This window comes from Euprymna scolopes, chromosome 15 (assembly GCF_053919585.1).
Source record: "Euprymna scolopes isolate OS-2025 chromosome 15, ASM5391958v1, whole genome shotgun sequence".
In the NCBI taxonomy this organism is placed as follows: Eukaryota; Metazoa; Mollusca; class Cephalopoda; order Sepiida; family Sepiolidae; genus Euprymna; species Euprymna scolopes.
Window position 1 is genome coordinate 96,603,261 of NC_136496.1, and position 23,907 is coordinate 96,627,167.

At 31.2% G+C, this 23,907-nt stretch overlaps 1 protein-coding gene across 2 annotated transcripts in view; it reads right to left on the minus strand.

Moving 5' to 3' along the window:
* LOC145294008 (DNA mismatch repair protein Msh6-like) overlaps positions 1–23,907 on the minus strand; it is a 110,108-nt gene that overhangs the window by 67,127 nt on the left and 19,074 nt on the right. For both annotated transcript variants that reach the window (XM_080140964.1, XM_080140965.1), the window contains exons 6-15: positions 23,702–23,829; positions 20,518–20,676; positions 19,821–19,912; positions 19,069–19,156; positions 18,241–18,300; positions 16,356–16,430; positions 8,710–8,845; positions 7,508–7,650; positions 6,278–6,346; positions 4,815–4,886 (exon numbers count right to left, since the gene is read on the minus strand). In XM_080140964.1, the coding sequence (XP_079997090.1) occupies positions 4,815–4,886; positions 6,278–6,346; positions 7,508–7,650; positions 8,710–8,845; positions 16,356–16,430; positions 18,241–18,300; positions 19,069–19,156; positions 19,821–19,912; positions 20,518–20,676; positions 23,702–23,829 (1,022 nt within the window). The remainder of the gene's footprint in view (positions 1–4,814; positions 4,887–6,277; positions 6,347–7,507; positions 7,651–8,709; positions 8,846–16,355; positions 16,431–18,240; positions 18,301–19,068; positions 19,157–19,820; positions 19,913–20,517; positions 20,677–23,701; positions 23,830–23,907) is intronic.

The window sequence follows — 23,907 nt, forward strand, 5'->3', positions numbered from 1 at the left end:
TAGTATTAACCCTAAGAATTTATGTTCATTTACAACAGGAATCGGAATATCATTTAGTTTTAAAAGAGGATCTGGGTGCAGTTTTCTTAGTTGACAAAAGTGCATACATTTTGTTTTGTTAATGGAAAATTTGAAGCCATTCTTAGTTGTCCATTTTTTTATTTTGTCAATGCATTGTTGAAGTTGACGCTCAATTATATGGATATGTCTTGAGCTATATGCAATTAAAAAATCATCAACATATAGAGAGCAATCCACGCCTTGGTTTATGCATCCAACAATACTGTTAATTTTTAGGCTGAATAATGTTACCGACAAAATACTTCCCTGTGGAACTCCCGTTTCCTGTTCTTTGATGTCCGATAGGCATGTTCCTACACGGACATTGAATAGTCTATTATTTATGAAGTTGTTGATGAAGATGGGTAGTCTTCCTTTCACTCCAGCTTCTTTGAGATCTTTCATGATGCCATACCTCCATGTGGTATCGTACGCCTTTTCAAGATCAAAGAAAATAGCAGTCATATGCTTTTTTTGTATAAATGAATTTCTGATGAAAGTTTCTAAACGAATTAAATGGTCTGTTGTGCTACGATGTTTTCAGAAGCCACACTGAAAATTAGTTATTATTTTATTTGTTTCCAGAAACCAAATTAACCTGGTGTTGACCATTCTCTCCATGATCTTACACACACACAGCTTGTTAGAGCTATGGGGCGATAATTGGAGGGGTCAGATGCATCCTTTCCTGGTTTTGGTATAGGAATGACTGTGGCTTGTTTCCATAAGGCTGGAAGATTGCCATTGAGCCAGATGTCATTATAAATAGAAAGTAAATACTTTAATGGTTCATCTGGTAGTTGTTTTAGAAATTCATACGTTATTTTATCAGGTCCCTCAGCCGTGTTGTTGGCTTTTTTTAATGAATCCTTTAGTTCATGGATGGTAAAAGGTTTGTTGTATTCTTCCTCATTATTACTTTTAAAGTTCAGTTTGGTTTTTTCTGATTCCTGTTTAAAGATCTGGAATTTTTTATCGTAATTTTTAGAAGATGAATTATTTGCAATAGTATCTGCAAGCAGGTTTGCCATGTCCTCTTTTTTAGTTATTTTACTATTGTTTACACAGAGGTGGTTGAGAGGGGAACTGGTGTTTTTTCCTGATATTTTCTGAATCATATTCCATACAGTTTTGTCTTTGGTGGTGTTATTGATTTTAGACACAAAATTCTTCCATGATTCCCTTTTAGCTTCGTTTATTGTTCGGCGTGCTTTAGCCCTGCATATTTTAAAGTTGTTTAAATTCTGAGTAGTTGGTTGATTGTTGAATTTTCTTAATGCAGCACATCGTAGCCTGATAGCCTTTTTACAGTCATTATTAAACCAGGGACGATTATACTTGGTTGATGATTTTGTTTTAGGAATACATTCTTCTGCTATTGAGATAATGGTATCTGTAAAGTGAGTGATTGGGTCTTTCTCACATTTTTCAGGTAGGAGTTTGTGTTTGCATAGTAATTTGAATTCATTCCAGTTAGCTTTTTTAAGGTTCCAACAAGGAATTTTTGAGATTATTTCAGGACCAAAATGTTCTAAAGTTATTGGGAAGTGGTCACTTCCACAGGTATCTATATGCACTGTCCAATTGTAATCTATAAAGATACTAGAATCACTTATAGAGAGGTCAATTGCTGAGGACGAATTTGTAGCGGAGTGAATAAAGGTTGGTTTTTTGTTGTTATATATGCATAGATTGTTGTTGTTGATAATATTTTCTATAATGATTCCTTTTCTATCTGTGTTTGAGCATCCCCAACTAACATTATGACTATTAAAATCGCCTAATAATAAGAAGGGGCGAGGGAGTTGGTTGATGAGTTTTTCTATTTCGGTTTCATTTATGGGGTCGTTTGGAGGCAGATAAATGGAGCAAATTGTGACCGTTCTATGTAGGGTGGCTGTGACAGCAATTGCCTGTAAGTTAGTTTGTAGATTTATTTGGCTTTGTGCCGTGTTTTTGTTAATGAGAATGGATGTTCCTCCTGAAGCTCTATTTGGGTTATTTGTTGTATAGTTGTATTCAGTAAAACTTTGAAGATTGATATTTTCAGATGGTTTTAAAAAGGTTTCTTGTAGGCATATTATTGTGGGACATAGATCGGATATCAGTAGAAGTAATTCATTCCGGTTGGCTTTTATACCTCTGCAATTCCATTGGATTATTTTGTTGGCCATAGTTTAGATTTTATGTATTTGATTTCCCTTTTGTCTTGGGAATAGGGGTGTTTTCTTTTTTATGGGAGTTTAGAAGTTTTGTCTTCTATTTCCATTGTTTCCAAGGAGGTTTTAAATTTATTTTGGTCTGTAGTTCTTGTATTTGAATCATTGGACTGTTTCATGTGCGTTTGAGCACTTGTGAGCTTTTTATCATTGGTAGATTCGGTTTCTATTTCCATGGCTTCTGGTTCTTTGTGTTCAATTGGTTTGTTAGCTTTTATGCTTGATTTATCTCTGCTTTTAGATGTTGAGCGAGATCGTGGTTTGGTTTTTGTGGGGCTGGTTTTCTTTGAGGAATTTTTCCCATTTATTGTTCTTGTCTGTTCGGATGTTTTTGGAGAATCTTTATTTTTTTGCTTGTTGTTATCTGTTTTTATATTAGAACTCTTGTGGGGGATTAAGGGACTCTCCTCATTGTTGGTATTCTGCTCTTCAGAGTTCTCGATCTCCAATATCTTAAAGCTATTTGAGAGGGGAATTTGTGGGTTTATTTGTAGTTTTTGTTTAGTTAAGTTTGGTTCTGGTTTGTTTTTTTGGATTTGTTTCTGGTCTACTGGGTGTGGCGTTTGGATTTTTGGTTCCAGTGAGTTTTTTTTCATTTCTTCAATTGTATTTATCAATATTTTGATTTGGTTGGTGAGGTCTTGGATTTTTATATCGAGGTTTGTTGTGGATTATTGTCATTGTGTTTATTTGTGTTGGGAATATTCTTTTTGGTTATTTTGGAATATTTAGCTGTTATTGCCTTTTTCCTTGCTTCTGGGTAGGTGATGTTTAATGAGTATTTAATTTTAACAATTTCTTTTTCTTTTTTCCAGATTTCACAGTCTTTGGAGTAGGCACTGTGATTTTCTGTACAATTGGCACATTTATAAGTTTTTTGACAGTTGATATGATTGTCGTTTTCTCCACACCTTCCACAAACTGGCTGGCGTGTACATCGGTCCTGATGATGACCAAACTTTTGACATTTAAAGCAACGCAGTGGGTTGGGGATGTATGGTTCGACTCTTAGTTTCTCATAGGTTATTTTTATTTCTTGTGGAATTTTTTGTTGGTAAAAGGTTAATATATATGAGTGTGTGTTTATCATTTCTCCATTTTTTTTAATTTGAATTTTTCTGACATTCGTTACATTTTGTTCTTTTAGATTTGAACGGATTTCGTCGATGGAGCAAAGTGAAAGTTCAGGGCTTTTCACAACTCCTTTGCATATGTTTAGTGTTTTGTGAGGGTACGTTTTTATTTTTATATTGTCAAAATGTTTCCATTTTAAAAGTTCATCTGCCTGTGTTTTGGTAAGAATTTCTATCAAAAGATTACCATTTCTTAATTTTTTCACTAGTTTAGGTTTGACCCTTTCTGATAGTATTTTTTCTATCTTGAAGGGGGAGAGTTTGGTTAAAAGCACTTCTCCAATTGACTCCATTACTATGAAGTTTGGATAGTTATCCGATTCCTCATTCGTGTCACTGTCCGAACTGTCTAAAAATCTTTTTTTACTTGGATTTTTATAACTCCTATTGGGTTCGTTTTTTTTAATTCATCATCCCTGCTCCCCACCCACCTTGGAGCCCTACTTGGGATGCGCACAGGGGGGAAGCCCATTCGCCCTGGCTACAACAGGGTTACAGGTATGATATACTTGTACATAATGTAGGCTTCAAGCACTCGTGTATCTTAATTTCTCCCATCCAAGTAAAATATGGGAAAGATCAGAGAAAAACATCCATGTCTAGTCCTTGTTCACTATATACAATTGACCCTCAGCCACCGCTTTCACCACTTGTTTGGGGATCAGTATTGATGGGGAAGTGTTGTGTATTATTTAGATTTGGTGTAGATTGTATGCGTATAAGTGGTGAGCTAGACGTGACCAGCCGATTGATCGGATCGGGCCTCTCCGATCGCCAGTCTGGCCCAGTACGAGGCCAAAGTGGAGTGTTGCAACTGATACCTTTATTTCCCTAGGTATCAGTTGCTCAGCCACCAGGATCCTTTTCGTAGACATTACGGGATGCCACCTATGACCAACAGGTGGCCCCATTGAGGGACTTTTACTCTCTGCAAGGGGGCAGTCAGTGTATTCTAATGCCCCACTGACGGGGTTGGGAAGTAGAAAAAAAAAGGGAAGGGGGCTGTTGTTTTTGTTTTTGCAGAACATAATTAAGTTTTACAAAAGAGAATAGGAAACAAAAACGAAAAATCGATGTAGGTGCATTTCGTCTCAGGAAGCCAATAGACAGCCTGATCTGGTAGCACCAGAAAAGTTTTTGTTTGAAATATTTTATATCTTTAAATATTTATGGTGTTTGGTTTATTGATTTTGTAGATGAAAATTGTTTTTGCTTTTGCAGAACATGACTGAGTTTTGGAAAGGGAAAGGAAAAAAACAAAAAAAAAACAAATCATAAGATTAATGTTTAGTGCACTTTAATGAGATGTTATAGGTAAAATATAAAGTAAGATGTATGCCAAAATATAATCTGCAAATTTTACAATTTAAATAAGTTGAAATAATGTAGAAGAAAAACTTACTTGAACTGGACTAAAATGTGCAAAAATTGTACGTAACCGGGAACAATGGCGATCGTCTTCAAATTGCCCAATCTGACAAGTGAAAGAAAAAGTAAAAAAATATTTTAAAAAAACATTTAAACTTTGAAAAATAAGTGCATAATTTTAAAAAATATAACATTTAATTTGAATGTTATTAAATCTATTGTTTACATTACATATGAAAATTTATATATATAAAAAAAAATTTGTTTTGAATTTTTCTCTTTGCATAGCATTAATACTGAATAATTATCACTGAAAATTGTGTGCAAATCTATAAATTGAAGAGTAATGTATTATTCTGTTAAGAAAAATAAGTTTTCAATGCCTAACCACACTCAAATTGCTTAATCTTAAAAATAATATAATGTAGATTATTTTGAAGTATTTAGATTAAATTTTTATAGTGATATATTGTATTAATGCGTAAAAAAAGACACGTAAAAAAAAAAAAAAAAAAAAAAAAAAAAAAATCAGTCATCCATAAAAAATATATACTTATAAAAAGGTCTCTTAAAAAAATAGATAAAAAAGGTTTATTAAATTAACATCTGTACAAGGAAGTGGATATAAAAGGGTGAATGAGCAGAAAATATGTGCTTTGATAAATCTTATATGCTCACTTCAAAATTTGTTTTAATAGATTTAAAAATTTATTCTTTAGAATACTATTAATTAAAATACTGAAAGTATCATCCACTCCACCCCCATCTAAAATTGTAATTTTATTTATTAATTCCACAAAATACTTTTGTTAATGTTATTAAAAAAAGAAATTGGGGAGGAGGAATACTATTAATTTTTTAATAGGCAATTCAGTTTGCTATGGAATTTTTTTTAACATTATAACCTCCTCTACAATTTTTGATATTTCTCTAAGATTTTTTTTTTAACTATTCTATAAATTGTTTGCTATTCAAATTGTGGAAAAATTTTTTTTCAAGTTTATGAAAAAAAAAAAAAGAAAGGCATTTGTAAAACAGATTGAAAACTCTGGTTTCTTGTAGCAAAAGTTATGTAATGTTTATCTAATTAGTTCTTATTTTTTATGTTTGCAATATTTTATTTAGGTGTAAAGTTGAATTTATCTAAAAACAATATTTGGCAGACACTGATGATACAAATGTCTTTAATCAAAATTTATATAAAAAACAAATGGATCAGTTTATGTTAAACTTGCACACCTTCCTCCTATAATTAAGTAATAAAGAAAAGTTTTATAATCTGAAAATTTTGATTATCAATAGTATTCCAAAGAATGAAAAGAAAAATTCAGTGATCGTCTGTTGAATATTCTACCATTAGGTATGAGAAGGAGGGGAAGGGGGACATCAATTTGTGCAGACCCATTCATCTATAACTATGGAGGATGACACACACAAGTGGGGTAAGAGCTAAGAAAAAAAAAAAGTCTTGACTGCCATTACTGAAGAAATACTCACATGAAATTTTCCAATGGAAGTGTCCACAAAACAAATACCATAAGAGAAACATCCATCTTTCTTTTCTTCCTAAAAAAATATGAAAATTATTATTAATCCGGCACAAATAATTTAAAATTATGTTTTTTATGGTATTCTATAAATAAAATGAAATTACATACTAAAAAGAAAAAGAAAAAAAAAAAAAAAAAAAAAAAATTTTTTGATTTTCTCAAAGGCTTCTAGGGAATTGAATAAAAGATGGGGATTGAAAAAACAGATTTAGGCTATATTGTTATACTGTAAACATCCTAACAATCACTTCTGAACGTATATACCACATATTGGATAAATTAGTTGAAACTAAGACAATAGCACTAGATATCTTAAGACTTTCTAAGATTTTTTTCAGATCCCAAGATGTTCCCAAGTTTGCCCACAAAGAAGGTAAGCTTCTTCTACTGAACTAGAAAAGTTTGCCACTTATAAAAATTCATCTTCTTAAAAGGTAACTGGTTTCATAATAAATTTCAATTTACACTTATCTAAGCCTTATCCTTGAATAGCCTTTGGGCTTTGATAAGTGGTTACTCTCTTGTAAAACAAGTGAAGCATGAATGGTCCCCTGTGAGTGCACAGTGAACGAGGCATAAAAAAAGGTTCAACATTATCCCCTCCCTCCTTAGCCCAAAAAGTCCCCAGGGGACGACAAATCCTAGTGAAAAATGAACAAACAGGTACAGTTTTAGACCATAACATATTTAAATTTCAATTCAGCATCATGCAAAACTGCTAAATAGACATGCACAGAAAATTTTGGCCAAATATGGTAAAATAATTCCAAATATGTAATGTTTTTATTAGCCCTAAAAGAGGCCCTGGTTAGAGTTATCACGAAGTATAGACAAACAAAATTATATAGAAATCAGTTGGTTACAACTTTTTAGAAAGTTTTATAAAAATCCAAGGCATCAATTTTTTTTTAATAAGCACAAAAGTGTCAATTTTAACCATTTTAACCCAAAAGGCACTCCTAGGGGGGCAACTGGAGTTTTCCTGGAAAATCCGTTCTGTTATCTTTTTTTTTTTTTTTTTTTACTCAGATCATGTTTAATGTTTGTGCAAAATTTCAAAAAATTCCAAGGCGTAGTTATTGAGAAAAGTGCAGACAGACGAACGGACAAGAGTGAATTTACAGGTCCACCCTCTTTTTGTGTGGGGGAGACTAAAAAAAAAAAAAATTACACTCACCTTTTCTGTAATGGCCAATAAGTAAGAGTTTGAAACATCACAACAATCTCCTTCCATATAACTGTAGGTTTTTGTTCCCTTTGTTGTAATACGGCAAATCTCTCGTTTCATCACCTTGTCAAATTTTGAGGGAGCAGATACCACTGCAAGAGAAAAGATCAGTTGTAATCTAATGTAAGAAAAAATACATCTGTATTTATAAGTATTTATGCATGCCAATACTATAACTTCAAAATTATTGGACTCATTCTTATGTCTACTGTATTTCCTTGGCATATCCTGGAAATTTTTACTTTTTTTTTTAATGCCTTTAATAAAATTTCCTTTCATTTACAAATTACAATTTAAGAGAGAAATAATTTTAACTATACTTCATTGCATAGTATGTCCATGTTAGGTGCATTTTTTACTTGTATTAAGTAAACTGTGTTTTATAAATAAGATACATTTTAATAAGGGACAAATTTAAAATTGATACCTGTTGGAAAACTCTAGTGCTAGTTAAAGAACAAGATCTTTTATGAGAAAAACTTGGAAGCAAGTGATTAGACAAGATGATTCTTGTCCAAAATTCTTTCTATATTAACAAAAATAAAGAAAAAAATCTGTATGATGCAAGTACCTATGGCAAAACGAAAATATCATATTCCAAAAATCATGTAAATTGATGAAGTAGTTTTATTTTTAAATTAAAAAAAAAAATCAAATTTTATAAATAACTAAAGAGTGGCTGTCTCGCACACTATTTTGAAAACAAAAAACACAAAAGGAAATAATTTAACAATAATTCAAACTTGTAAAATTTATGTTGTAATGCCCATAAATTCCATTAATTGCTTAAAAATTATTTATTTTCATCATAAAAATAAAACTACTCGATCAATTTACATAATTTTGGGAATATGAGATTTTCATTTCGTCATCAGTATATATCTTATACCTTTTTCTTTATTTTTGCTTTTTGGGAATTCTGGACAAGAACCAATAAGACTGGAATTTGGAGAACTATATGAGCTTGTGAAGTATTAAAATAAAAACAGAAAAGTGACATAAAAGACAGGCTTTTTTTTTTTTTTTTTTTTCAAAGCTGATGTTAATAAGAAAATTAAAAAATTAACTTTATTTATTTTTTTTTTTTTCAAAGCTGATGTTAATAAGAAAATTAAAAAATTAACTTTATTTTTTTTTTTTCTCACACTTACTCTTTTTAACTCTCTCATTCATCATGTCTGGAGTTTCAGTCTGTTCTACTCTGGCCACTTTATAGCCCTTCTGCACCAACGTATCAGCATAACGACCATAAGCAATTTCTGGGAAACCTGAATGTGCATAATCACCCTGAGAGAAAAGAAAATTAAAAAAAATAAATAAATAATGAATCTGGGAGAAATAAGGAATTTAAGAAAATAAATAAAAAATAATTCATTTTGTCATTGTTGTTCTCACAAACAACGACAAATTCTGAATAATGATAAGAAGCTTTGACAGCTTCCCACTACATGACTGAACTTCACTAGTTACGATCCAGAGTACCTAAATTTTTTTATGGACTTGAAATTTTGTGTAATGACTAAAAATGTGTTAGGATACACAATTGAAAGGAAAGTTATTTAGAGAGTGAAATATTGACTCTCCTATAAATAAAACACTGGGTACATGTGATGTATTTTAGAAACCAAGAGGCTATACACCCAAGATAAAATTTACACGTTATCGTAAGGATAAAGTAGTTCATACAAAGAGTTACATTGCACTTTTGGCAATAATTTAGTGGCTTACTATTATAAGACTACCACCAATAGCAATGGCCAAAGACTCCTTATCTGAAAGTACATCTTTTAAACTCTTTGGCCTAACGTTCACAGGAAATAGGAGTTGGAAAAATTACATTGAGAGTATTGCCAAGACCGCTGCGAAAAAGGTAGGTTCTCTCTACCATGCTAGAAAGCTACTAACGCCTGAAAGTAACCTGTACCTCTGTAAGGCCACCATTCGCTCATGTATGGAGTATTGTTGTCATTTGGGCTGGTGCATCTGCTACTAGTCTCTCACTCCTAGACAAGGTTCAAAAGAGAGTCGCCAACCTGATAGGTCCTGAACTGTCATCTAAGCTTCAGCCTCTGTCCCATCGATGAAATGTAGCATCCCTCTGCCTGTTCTACAAGTACTTGCTCCGACGAACTGCAAGCACTTGTACCTCCTCGACGTAAATACCTCCGACAAACTCGACAAGCAGCAAAATCCCACCCCTTCACAGTTGAGATTGTTAGATGTAAGAGAGCCTTCTACTCCAGTAGTTTCTTCCGCAGAATTGCTAGACTTCCGGGTTCCTGCTTCCCCAACTGTACTGACATGCAGAAGTTCAAGTGTAACATGAACTGACATCTTGCTGTCCAACTCCCCACATAGTACCCCTGTAGCTTATGTCCCTGATAGTAGCCCCCTACATCAAAGTGGCAATGTGCCTTGTTTGAGGTGAAAATGTAATAAAAAAAATTTTTTTTTAAAATGACTCATTCATATAAGTTCATACATCAGACAAAAATTTTAGCAAATTTCACAAGAATTTATAAGAGGGTTCTAACAATTCTTGAAGAAAAGTTAATGAAATGAATTTTATCCTTTCTTCAGAGTAGTTATACAGTAAACAGTACTATTATACATTATCTTATAGATTATTCGTTTTTCATCTATGTTTTTGTATTTGCCTGAATGAACTCTAAGATAATAGGACGCTATTTAAATTAAGATAATAGTACTTGCCTATGTTGCTCGTGTTTGCAAACAAAACAGACACTTCCCTTTTTTTGCTTAAAACTTTGATAGTTTATTCTGTGTTCTGTGTTGCTTAGTGCAAGAGGTGAATACTTCAAGAAAGGTATTTGAATAGTGAGAAGATGAGTTGTGGTAAGTGAGACCTAATGGGTTAATTCATATTGGAATCAATGAAAACTTAAGTTTGCATGCAATAAACCAATACATGCAAAAACATCCAATTTCAAAATCAAGAAACCTCGACTTGACTGAGTAAACCTAACTATATTTAAATTCAGTGGATTGAAGTTACTAGAATCATTTACTTTAAAAAAAAAAAAAAAATTGTTGACTAGCATTTACTTTTGTCTCATTGGGAAACTGTCAATAAGCTAAACGTTATTGTATCCAACTGTTCCACAATTTTCTTTGATACAAAAAAAAAAAAAAAAAAAAAAAAGATAGAAATTAAGTTTATAGAAATTATATGTGCAAATCTTTATATCTTCAATAAGATGTGTTGGAAAAGCACACAACTTAACTGCCTACCTTACACATAGTTGAAGTTGGATGAAGACACTCTCAGAGTGGTGGGCTCCATTTGTTATCTTCATATCAAGTGCCAGAGGTGATTGTGAGTTTAGCTCTATTAGAATAAGATCCACCTAGGGTAAGTTCCACAAACTATTGCCAGTTCTGACTTAATGAGCTATCACTCTCATTGTAACATGTATCTGTCTGCGATTACATTGCATGTAGAGACAGTTGCAATCAAACAAAAAAAGAAAAAATTTGACTCCGCCTTTTTGGTCAAAATAAAAGGCATTTATTAACGGCACTTTCCAAACAACGCATTGCATCTTGCTTTAAAAGTCTCTTAGTTCGCAAAACTCTACCGTGGTATGCGTTTTCTTCTCCCGTGTCAACATGTCTGCTTGTCCTGTCCCCACGTGAGTTTCAAATCTCACATGCTGGCCCATCTTTGCCTTGTTGGCCTGCCATATGGGTTTTTTAAATCTTCCTTTTCTTTCTGCTATCTATGCCTGCAGCTTGTCGTCCGACCATGTTTTTGTTCAAAGTTCAGATTTCATCTTTTTAAAAGTTCCTATCGCACAGACACATGCTTTTAACTAGCTCGACCACATGCTTTTCTACGACTTGCCGCCCACATGTCCATTTTTCTCTTCTCATCCTCCTCTGTGATGTCAGCTTGCGTACTAGCAAGGTCATTTGCATAAGCGTTATATGGTTGCAGCTGCTAAATATGCATTAACAGCTCTGTTACATCACACCCCAGGAAAAGGTATATAGCAGCTGTGCAATGCTGTATAAAGATGAGTGCTGAGCCTACATCTTCAGCATAATGACAGAACAATGTAATCGCAGAAAGATCAGATATACCAGCAGATACCCCATCGGTAATGCTGATAACAACAAAGATTGATGAACTGACAATCAGTCGGCTATGTTAGTTTGGCCATGTTGAGAAGAATGACTCTTGAAAACGATGCAGAGAGGGCTGAAAAAAGTTAGATGATCCAAGAAAATTTGAATGTAAACCAGCAACAAGATTCTTAGTGGAATTTGAACAGAATCACTTTTAAGCTTGTGTGTTGGACTTTTCCGTTTTATCATCTATTTCTTCCTTCTCTACACCAAAACAAACGACACACTGTGATCTGCCCTACTCAGAAACCAAAACTCCTAAACTCACAAAGTCACTGTTTTCTATGCCTTTAAGGTCCATGCTTTTGCAGAGTACAGGCTTCTCTTTCAGTCCAGTTATGCTTGCACCGTGCAAGTTTTGTGCCTACCATCATGACGCTCACCTCACCACGCATAGTCTATAGCTTAGAGACAGAAAGTAGGCCATCAAAAAACATCAGACATCTGACCAAAGAAAAATAATACTATAAAATGAATGATGAAAATAGAGTAAGAATTGATAGACCACAACCAAATCTGAGATATTTGGACATTGTTGTATTTTTTTTGTTTATTTTAATACCATGTGATATGTAACACTTTTCTAAGCATTACATCCATAATCATTTGAAATCAATTTTTTTTTTTTTTCAAACTAAATGAGACTATAAAATCATTCTCATGATGGTGATTCATGTTCTTATAGTCAAAGTAAGCATTTATAAGTAGGGCTATGACAAGAGCATATTCTTTTCCTTGTTTTGATTCTCAGGTATATATCTATTGATATCTTATATATTTTTATGTAGAGTGATGTGGTTCTTGGTTGATTGTGTCGGATATATACTCGAGAGTCAAAGCAATGAAAAGAATATGGATGTTGTTGTCATAGCTCTATTTATAGGCCACAAGCAAATTTAAGCAATTTGCAAACTTTTTTTTTTACATGCAATATTATATACAATGCCCGAATTAGTGATACATTTTATTATATATATATATATATATATATATATATATATATATATATAAATAAAATATGGCACGATCACGTTGCTGCACCGGTTCTTGCCAGATCACCGAACTTAAGCAACTTTGAACCTGGCCAGTACCAGATGGATGACCATTTGGGAAGGTTAGGCACTGTATGTATCGTGCAGTCGTAGAAATTTCCAGGTTAGTATCTAGAGATGCATTAATTCACTGGGAGAGCTGCACCCCCAGTCTTCATCAAGACATACATCTAGAAGGAAACTGATATAAAAAAACCTGCGGTCCACTGTACACTATCCTGTGGCAGTTATCTGCACCGACAGATGTTAGCAGTAATACCAAAAAGTGTGGATGGTTCTACACAAAGCCTTCACCACTATAAAACAAATCATCTGTATGGATTTCCAAGCAACTTAGTTGTTGTGGCGGAACCTTATACGTCTAAATCGATGAGAGAATTCATTTATATATATATATATATATATATATATATATATAAAAATGATTTTTAAAAGCAATTTCTAAGTATCAAATCCATGATCATTTGAAATGAATATTTTTCTCCAAGTTAAATGAGACATAAAAATCATAAGTCATATTGTTTTAGTAGTAGTAGTAGTAGTAAGCATTCAGAGGCCAAAGGCAAATTTGGGATATTTGATGTTTTGGTTTGGTGGCTTTGTTTTATATCATATCAATCCTTTTCAGGTCATTTAATGTCGAATCCAGTAATTTTTTAAAAAGGTTTTTTGCTTCAAGTTGTTTATATCTTATACTGCACAATCACGTTGACATACCGGTTCTTGCCAGATCACCGAAGTTAAACAATGTTAAGTCTGGCCAGTACCAGATGGGTGACCATTTGAGAAGGCTAGGCGCTGTATGTACCTTCTGAGAAGGTTTCCTGCCCCCCAAAAAAAAACAACTCCTCGCTATAAAAATATCTACAAAGTTGTAGATGGCCCCCGCCTCTTCAGGGGCTCAAGGCTATGGATGGATAGTTGTTCATATCGTGAAATATTTATTCATGGTATTTAATTTGGTGTTGTTTTGTAAAAAGAGAAAGCAAAAAGGAAAGGGAGGAGGGAAGGTAGGCTGCTTTTGTTTTGCAAAACTTAATTAAATTTTGCAAAAGGGAATAGAAAAACAAAAAGCATCAATGTTAGGTGAATTTCAGGAAGCCAATATCTTCAGACATCCTATCTGATAGCACCAGGGGATATTTGACCCCCCCCCCGTTTTTTTTACATGCCACATTATATACAATTCACTAATTAGTTATATATTTTATTTTTAAGCAATTTTCTAAGCATTAAATCCATATTCATTCAAAATAAAAAAAAAATTTTTTTAATGTAAATTATTCAATTCAATGCACAACTTTTATAATAAATCACAAAAAAAATTGTCATATGTGAATATGTTATCATAAATGATCTTATCTCAAGAACAGAATAACATTGTCAGAATTTATATTCTAAAAAAAGAAAAAAAAAAAGAAAAAAGAAAAAAGAAAAAAGAAAAGAAAAAAGAAAAGAAAAGAAAAAAGAAAAGAAAAGAAAAGAAAAGAAAAGAAAAAAAGGAAAGAAAAGAAAAAAAGGAAAGAAAAAAAGGAAAAGAAAAGAAAAAAAGGAAAAGAAAAGAAAAAGGAAAAGAAAAGAAAAAAGAAAAAAAAAGGAAAAAGAAAAAAAAAGGAAAAAAGAAAAAAAAGAAAAAAAAAGGAAAAAAGAAAAAAAGGACAAAGAAAAAAAGGACAAAGAAAAAAAGGACAAAGAAAAAAAGGACAAAGAAAAAAAGGAAAAAGAAAAAAAGGAAAAAGAAAAAAAGGAAAAAGAAAGGAAAAAGAAAAAAAAGGAAAAAGAAAGGAAAAAGAAAAAAAAGGAAAAAGAAAAAAAGAAAAGAAAAAAGAAAAGGAAAAGAAAAGAAAAAAGGAAAAGAAAAGAAAAAAAGAAAAGAAAAAAAGGAAAAGAAAAGAAAAAAAGGAAAAGAAAAAAGGAAAAGAAAAGAAAAAAAGGAAAAAAAAGGAAAAAATGAAAAAAAAAGGAAAAAAGAAAAAAGGACAAAGAAAAAAAAGGACAAAGAAAAAAAGGACAAAGAAAAAAAGGAAAAAGAAAAAAAGGAAAAAGAAAAAAGGAAAAAGAAAAAAGGAAAAAGGAAAAAGAAAAAAAAGGAAAAAGAAAAAAAAGGAAAAAGAAAATAAAAGAAAAAAGAAAAGAAAAAGAAAAGAAAAAAAAGAAAAGAAAAAAAAAAGAAAAAGAAAAGAAAAAAGAAAAAAGAAAGAAAAGAAAAGAAAAAAGAAAGAAAAGAAAAGAAAAAAAGAAAAGAAAAAAAGAAAAGAAAAAAAAGAAAAAAAAGAAAAGAAAAGAGAAAGAAAAGAAAAAGAAAAGATAAAGAAAAGAAAAAAAGAAAAGAGAAAGAAAAGAAAAGAGAAAAAAGAAAAGAGAAAGAAAAGGAAAGAGAAAGAAAAGGAAAGAGAAAGAAAAGGAAAGAGAAAGAAAAGGAAAGAGAAAGAAAAGAAAAGAGAAAGAAAAGAAAAGAGAAAAGAGAAAGAAAAGAGAAAAGAGAAAGAAAAGAGAAAAGAGAAAGAAAAGAGAAAAGAGAAAGAAAAAAAGAAAAGGGAAAGAAAAGAGAAAGAAAAGAAGAGAAAGGAAAGAAAAGAGAAAGGAAAGAAAAGAGAAAGAAAAGAAAAGAGAAAGAAAAGAGAAAGAAAAGAAAAGAGAAAGAGAAAAGAAAAGAGAAAAGAAAAGAAAAGAGAAAAGAAAAGAAAAGAGAAAAGAAAAAGAAAGGGAAAAGAAAGAAACGAAAAAAATCTCAACTTCTAAAACTCAAACAAAACTTAATAGTTCAACGAAATCAATGTTTAAGCTTGTCTCCTGTTGTATACCAGTACAAAAAAGATAAGAGAAACAAGCAGTACCTAGAAATCTGGAACAGAAAAAAAATCATAAAAAAAAAAATTAAAATGCTTATGACTTTAGGGCACAGATCACCAAACTAGGGCTAGTCATCAGCTTTTGTTTGTCTCCATTAAAAGAAAAGAAAAAAAAAAAAAAAAAGCCATTATTTACTTACATTCTGTTGCAATATTTTTGATACAGAATGTGAGGCTATGATCACTAAATGTTGGAAGATTCTACTTAAAAATGCTGCCGATAGGAATTGATGAATCAAATTAATACACGTTCTGCTAGCAACCAATCAGATACCAGAATTGCTTCATAAAAATATTGAATCTTTGAGCATTCCGGCACATAATTTTTTTCATGTCGACATGAATTATAAAGTCCAGGACCTGTACAGAATAGTTACCCACTGAAAATTGTTCATCTCCAGGACCTGTACATAACAGATACCCATCGGAAACGCTTCTGAAATTAAACATGGCTTTCAATAATCATTAAATCCTTTGGCATGAAATTTTATAGAATTTTTTAGATTTACATTTTCAAATACTGGGTTGGTTAATCTGTACCGACCAAAGGTCTATTTCACAAAACGTTCTCAAATAATGAAGTGACATCTGTAGACATTTTAGAAAGTACATTTAACAGGATAAAATATGAATAAACATGAAGTACAAACAGTTAATAGATGTTTTGATTGTGAAAAGATAACATTCACATTGAATGGAAAGAAATAAAAATTAAAAAAAAAAAATTAAAAAAAAACTGCTAACCTTCATATATATCAAGCCTAATTCGCTCACACCAACGAATGCATCCATATGAAAAAGTTCATAAAATTTTCCAACCTGTTGAAAAAAAAATAGTAAAAATTTAAGTTTTTTTTTTCTTTTTAATACATCATTATTATTGTTAAGTTGAAGATACAAAAATACAATAAAGTAACAATATTGTTAAAATGTAGGAAAAAAAAAATCAGCTAATAAAGTTACAACAATAATAATAATCTTTTTCCCTAATGTAGATTTAGTATTTGTCTCTCTCTGAAGTCAAACCTACCCTATATTTCATTAATTATACTCTTGCACTAGTTTTTAATGTTCAGTTCGGTTTACTATACCATTTCAGATTAATATACTATTTTTTAATGTATTCATTCTCTCAGGCATTACTTCCTTCTTTTTGTAGGAAGGGGTTGATAGTGTAGTTTCGTTTCTGTTATAGGATCATCCTCCCAAGCATTACCATTAATGTACTATCTTTTAATGCCCACAACTCCCACTTCCTTTATTTTTTCCTTTTATCCTCACATTCCATAAATGATATTTCTGACATAGGGAGAGGAATTGCTGTTTTCTGGGTCAGAATCTATCTACCTATCCAACACTTATCATTAGCTAATTTTTGACCTTGAACTGGTCATTTTTCATGCTCTGTCTGGAGTGATTTCCATAAAAAGAAAAAAAAAAACAATTCTGGAATGTGGTGATGTAACTGTTCTATGATTATACCATTCTCCCAGACATTATTTTCTTTTTGTAGAGGAAGGGGGTAGTGATATACTAGTAAAAAAAAAAAATTAATAAATAGATGATAGCAGTGCAAATGATATTTAAACAAATATACAACAACTTTTATCATATACTAACTTGAATACCAATCCCAATATTGACTCTTCCACAAATGCAATATAGACCATAAGATATTTCAAACCAATATAAAAAAATTCAGTTGTAAGTAAAAAAACAAAACAAAAAAAAAACTACATTAGAATTTTTAACTTAAAAACATGGCATTTCTATTATACAAGCGAAAAAAATATTAAATTTCAAGTGGAAAAAAAAAATAATACTTTTGTAATTGTCAAGTTTCAAATAGTAACATATCCAAAAATTATGAAAAACAAAGAAAAATAATTATTAATGAAAAACTGTTCTCGGTAAACTTTAGATGGGGAATAAATTTTATGACATTTTTGAATTACGTTCGTCACGTGATGTAAGCAACAGAACTTTATTATCTCCCCTGTAAACTTGCCTCTTTTTAGTAAACGTAAATATAGTAATTTCACTTCCTTTCACAAATTTCTTTATCATTAATAATTATTTTTCTACCTGATTGTTTTTCATAAGTTTTGGATATGTTACTATGTGAAACCTGACAATTACGTAGGTACCATTTGTCTCACTTGAAATTCAATATTTTTTTTTCTTCATTTATATAATATAGAAGTGCCAAAAATGTTTTAAATATATCAGAGGGGGGGGTTAGAATTAGTGTCATTAATTACTATTATTTGTATTATTCAGACCGTTGGTAAAATTCACTTCTAAGTTACACTCTTCTGGAGGTCAAAGGTCCAATCCTCAGTACAGGTGACACTCACAAATTGCAAATGATTTAGAACTTTCATCTGGTCATAGCTGATGGAACAAGAGCATGCTATCTCCGTAGATTAAATAAAGACTTCCATTCACCTGAAGGAGGTCAGAGTTTACATTGGCCAAAACGTTGTGAAAATGAGATGAGAACAGTAGTCCGAATAATCCAAACAATACAAATTATCTCCAAAATTCAGAAACATAATTAAGATTTACTTAATTGATTTTGGACAGGTAAATTAGATTACAAAAAAAGAGAAAAAGAAAAAAAAGTTACCTTAAAAAATAGAATCGTGTCGTAATGTTTGGATTTGAGATCCCACCACTGACGCATGGCCTAAAGGAAATAATAAAAATTCAATAAATAAATAAAAGTTCACTAAGAGTTAAAAGTTTATATTGGTTTTAAAATGAACAAAAATAAAGGGTGATAAAATAAAAAAAAAGATCATTCGTCAAGCAAGAAAAATTTAATAAAAAAACATTAAAATCTGGTTAATTGAATCAGCAAAAACTGTAAATAGTAATCTGAATTCTTATCAAATTCTTAGTGAATAGATGTAAATATCATAAAGTTTGGCAACATTTACAGTTGTGATTAAATTCTTTAATGTTGATGTGATGAATATAAGTATATCACCTGTTTATTTTACAGCAATTCAATCCTTTTCAGATTATTTAATGCCAAATCAAACTATTTTGATAAAAGCTTTTATGCTTCAAGTTCTTAATATCTTAAGCTACTTATTCACCGGCTTTACTCCAACTAGTTATTTGTGATAGAAATTCATATGCTGTATGTCTATATATACAGCATAATCATGTTGACACACTGGTTCCTGTTAGATCACCAAAGTTAAGCGGTTTTGAACCTGCTCAGTACTAAATGGGTGCCCATTTGAGAATACCAGGTGCTGTATGTGTTCTCCGCTTATTGCTGCATTGTTTCCAGTCATCTTGCACTTCTCCTTGCCACTAGAACCAGGCATTGCTGACTCAGGAGAGGTGAGGTTTGAGATTGTGCAACCCTTGCTTCATGATTACATACGAAGGCACTCTTACAAAAAATAAGACGAGCACTTGCCATGAAAATAACGATACTTACTGGTGTGACTTTATTTTTGAAGGACTCTGGGATATACAAGGTTCGCTGATCGTATTCTGGATGATCTGGAGTTCGACCCTTAATATCTCTGCAAAGAAAATATTCAAATAATTAATAATTAAACGTATCATGTATTATCTGGATTACAGTTTTCATTCTGAATGTTATTTTCACAATGTTTTGACCGATGAACACTGTTGCTGGTGTGATTGCAAGAATTAGGAGTGAATGGGAACTTCTGCAATTACTAACCAGCAGAGTATTATCACTGTCAATAAAGAGAAAAGTCTACCAGGCATGTGTATGCAATATAATGATGTATTAAACCTGGCCAGTGATGGTTGAGGATATGTGCTGCATGGATAGAAATGATATGAAAATTATATGATGGATGTGTAATGTGAGTCTTAAAGACAAGCTTAGTTCTGATAACCTCAAAAGAATTTTATATCTGGACAATATAGGGAAATGTGTGCAAAACAGGAGACTTTATTGGTATGGTCACATTAAAAGAATGGATGAGAGTTCTTGGGTTAGCAGACGTAAAACAGTTGAAGTAACAGCGTCACTTTGCAGGGAAAAGCTACGGAAAACATAAGATGTGTAAAATCTGGATTTGAGGAAAAAAAAAGGATAAACACTTAGTCCTATTTTAAAACAAACTTTAAACAGAGGGTACAGGCATAACCACTGCTCAGTACTTACATAAATATTAAGCCGCACATGAGCATAAGATACAAAAGTATAATTACTTTATTTTTTCTGGTTTCAAAAAGTCCAAAGTTTGATGCAAGTAAACGGTTGCGCCTCCTTCACCTGCATCTCCATTTCCAGTGGATGAATTCTAAAGGAGAAAAAAATAAATGAAAATAAAAATCAGGGTTCTTCTTCAGAATTTGACTTAAAAAAAGAATAAATAAACCAATAAAAATATAGAAAAATCTTTATGATGTCACAGAACAAAGACATCATATTCTAAAACTTATGCAAATTGATCAAGTAGATTTTTTGGGTTTTTTTTTTTTAAACTAAGAAAATCAAAATTTATGATTTTCAGTGATTAATTATTAAACAAAATTGTGGTAGTCAAATGGAGTTGAATGTTAACAAATTCTAAAGCAATAATATGACTCGTCAATAAGATCAAATTCTCTCCACAAATGGCCTACCCTTCGCAATTAATACCATCAGTCGAATGAAGAGAAAAAAAAGTTTTCTTTGAAAAAAAAAAAAATAAATAAATAAATAAAAAATAAAATAAAAAGTGCATACTACTTCAAGTCTCAGAAAAATAATTTAAACAATTTCATGAATATATATATATATATATATATATATATATATATATATATATATATATATAAGATTATTTGGTGTTCTAAACTTTTCAAATAATATCAACCTCTACTCAAGAACATTTACATTGTTGGTATATTACAATATACTTACTGATTCAGGAGCTGAGAACAAAGACAGCTTTGATTTTGTTGCTGATCCAAGAGTTGCAACAAATGAACTGCTTTTTGGCGTGGAATTATTTGTCGTGGATTTCCTTTTAGATGCACTGACTGGAGTTGACTCACCTAGCTTCCTCTTCTTGGCACTTTTCTGAGAAAAACAATTTTTTTTAAATCTCGAGTCAGAATAAAGACTTCAGAATAAATAAAAAAAAGATATAAAGAGTAAAAAATGCCAACTATTTTTAGGTTTTTAAACTTACGAAAGTGTGATTTCTTAGGAAAAATTACCCTAATAAAGTGTGTGTGTGGTCATATTTATTTTTTTTTTACCCTTAACCATTTAAGCACTGAATTTTTTTTTGTCGAAAAATTATTTTTTTTACATGACTCCATAAGCTTAAACATTCATTGTATGCCCAAACAACATACATGACATGTGTAACATAAATAAGACCATCAAAATAAATTGCAAAATCTGACTAATTTGTATATTGTGATGGCAGCCATCTTATATTTATAATGTGGTTGCCCATCTGTTCATGGAAAATTATCATTTTTTCATGCACATATCAGTCAATTGCTGAATATATTATGGTGTATTTTTGCCATTATGTCTTACATTACACCTAAAACCAGTTTTACATGTAGTATCGTCTGCTATTAAAGATGATAAACTTGTTGCAATTTTGTGACAGTTGCTCTACGAGGGTTAAAGAGGTTCCTAGGAGAACATAAAGCTTTGCATTTCAAAATTTTTCATATCTCTGATTTTGATGGGATCTAAAATTATACTTATATTATACATAACTAAATCAGACTATTTTAAAACTTACTAATGGTCAGGATAAACTCAAACCTTTCTAATGGTATAACTATTTTCATCCACACTTGAGTAATTTTAACTGTTGAACAATTAAGTTCCTGTTATCTTTTTTTTTCTTTAACAATTACAAGAAACCTTCTCAATCAGCAAGACTAATAACACTACTCGAGAACTCATGATTCAAACTCCTCAACTTAACATTCACAGGCAACATGAATACATTGTTAAGACTACTGCAGAGAAGGCGAGATCCCATTACTGGGCTAGAAAACTACTCTTATCTGTGAGTATCCTGTATGTCTACAAAATCACCATTTGTAAAAGCATTGGAGTATTTTTGACACATCTGAACTGATGTATATACCACTAGTCTCTCCCTCTTAGAAAGGATCCCAAAAAGAGTCTTAAATCTAATAGGTCCTGCATCGTTAACCAAACTGAAATCCCTACCCCATCGCTGCAATGTTGCATCCTGGTGGCTGCTTTACAAATACTTTAATGCAATGTGCATTTGTGCCTCCTCAACATGAATACCTCAGATTAATCCGACAAGCAGCAAAATCCTTCCCTTCACTGCATAAATACCTAGATATCAAAAAGCTTTCTATTCTAATCGTTTTTTTCTCTTAAATTGCTAGACTTTGGAATTCCCCGTTTCCTACTTCCCTGACTGTACTAACATGTAGAAATTTAAATGTAATGCAAACGTATATCTCGTTTTTCAACTCCCTTCATCCCTACCCTACATCCCTACATAGTTACTCTTGTGTCCAGGTGGCAATATGCCTTATCTAGAATTTAAAAAAATCTTGAATGTTCTTTTTCATAAAATTCTAGGATCAAGATAACAAAGATTCCCAATCGACCGAGAAAAAAACAAAAAAACAAAAAAAAAAAAAACAACAGATTTTAATCGACACTGGTTTGACTTGGACCTTTGCACATGCACATAATCCCTGTAAACAAATATAAAATGGTCCCCGTAAACAAATATAAAATAACCAAAATCAAGATTAATTTTTTTATGTAGAGTGCATTCTTTTCTAGTGACACAAAGAAGGTAACAGAAAAAAAACCCAAAGAAAACTGCTTCCATACTTGATAAAGACATCAAAACTACTTTTATTTTAAATTTTTAAATAAATAAATGTTTATTAAAATAAACATCTGCGTTGTATTGGCTTCTTAAAAATTCAAATTTACACACCAAGGAAAAAAACAATTTCTAATTTAGAAGCTTTTTCTTTAAAATATTGGTATTTTTTGTAGAATCAACAGAAGTCTTAAAATTTTTAATCGGATAAGTATTTATTAGATTCCATTTAATTAAAAATTTAATGACAAATAATATATTGATTAGATGTAAGACAATCAAATAATAATCTCATTTCTTTCAGGTTTCTTTTTTCTTTTTGGGTTTCTTCCAGTAATAGATTTAAAACCGAATTGCTTTTTCTGTTGGTAGATATCACCAAAATAAATATGTCAATATCATATTTGAGCATGTTTTATCTACCTTTAAGTACCAATGCTACTTTATAAAATTCTACTACTACTGATGATAATTGAAAAATACAGCGATAAGAGAAACCATTCTAAGCAAATACAAACCAATAACCTGCCTACCAATCATGTGAATAATTTTAACAGCACAACTGTGTAAACAGATGCAAAATTGCCTTAATAGTTGTACACTTAATTTTATGACAATTAAAATAAAACATCTAAAAAATTAAGATTACAAATTTCAAATTCATAATTAAAAATAAGCACATAACATTTTTAGGGAAAAAATAAAATCACTGAAATGACAAACTGTATTAGATTAAAATTGCTTTTCGCAATCTAACCCATTTTTCTTTTATTACATCTAATATCGCGTTGATTATTTTTCAACTACGTAATCACGACAAACTAATTTTTCTATATATTATAATGTAAAATTAGTTTGTCGATTATGGTTATCAATAGCTTTCATCTTGCAAATTCAATGTTTGATTCTGATTCATCATATTTTCTTATGCAATGTTGATTTAAAGCAAAAAAAAATTTTATTTGAGAAATTGTTTTATCCAACTAAAATATTTTATTACTGAAAACCAAATGTTCATGATTCATCTTGTATTTAAGGACAGATTTTAATGGAGTTGACTGATGCATATTGATCAATACCAGCTTTATTTTCTAATGTTCGAATGGAAAAGAATCTCTATATAAAAATGACCAGATTCCTGGTCTTGAGAATGGTGCATCAGATAGATTATCAGAGATTTTTTCATTTAATACTGAAATAAATAAGCTTTCCAATTGAGCATGATAGATAAATTTTATATGCATGAGAAAATGTTACCTTAACAGGTGATGGTTCTGGCTCAGATACCGAATCAAGTTCTGAAATTTCGTTTTCATCAACTCCACTGCTTATGCTGCTGGCATCATCTTCGCTGCCTGAATTTTTGGGCAATTTGTATTCATCGCCTACAAAAAATAAATTCATAGACAAAAGTTGATTCTCCTTAACTATCTTTAATTTTTATTGTTTTTTTACATTTTAAA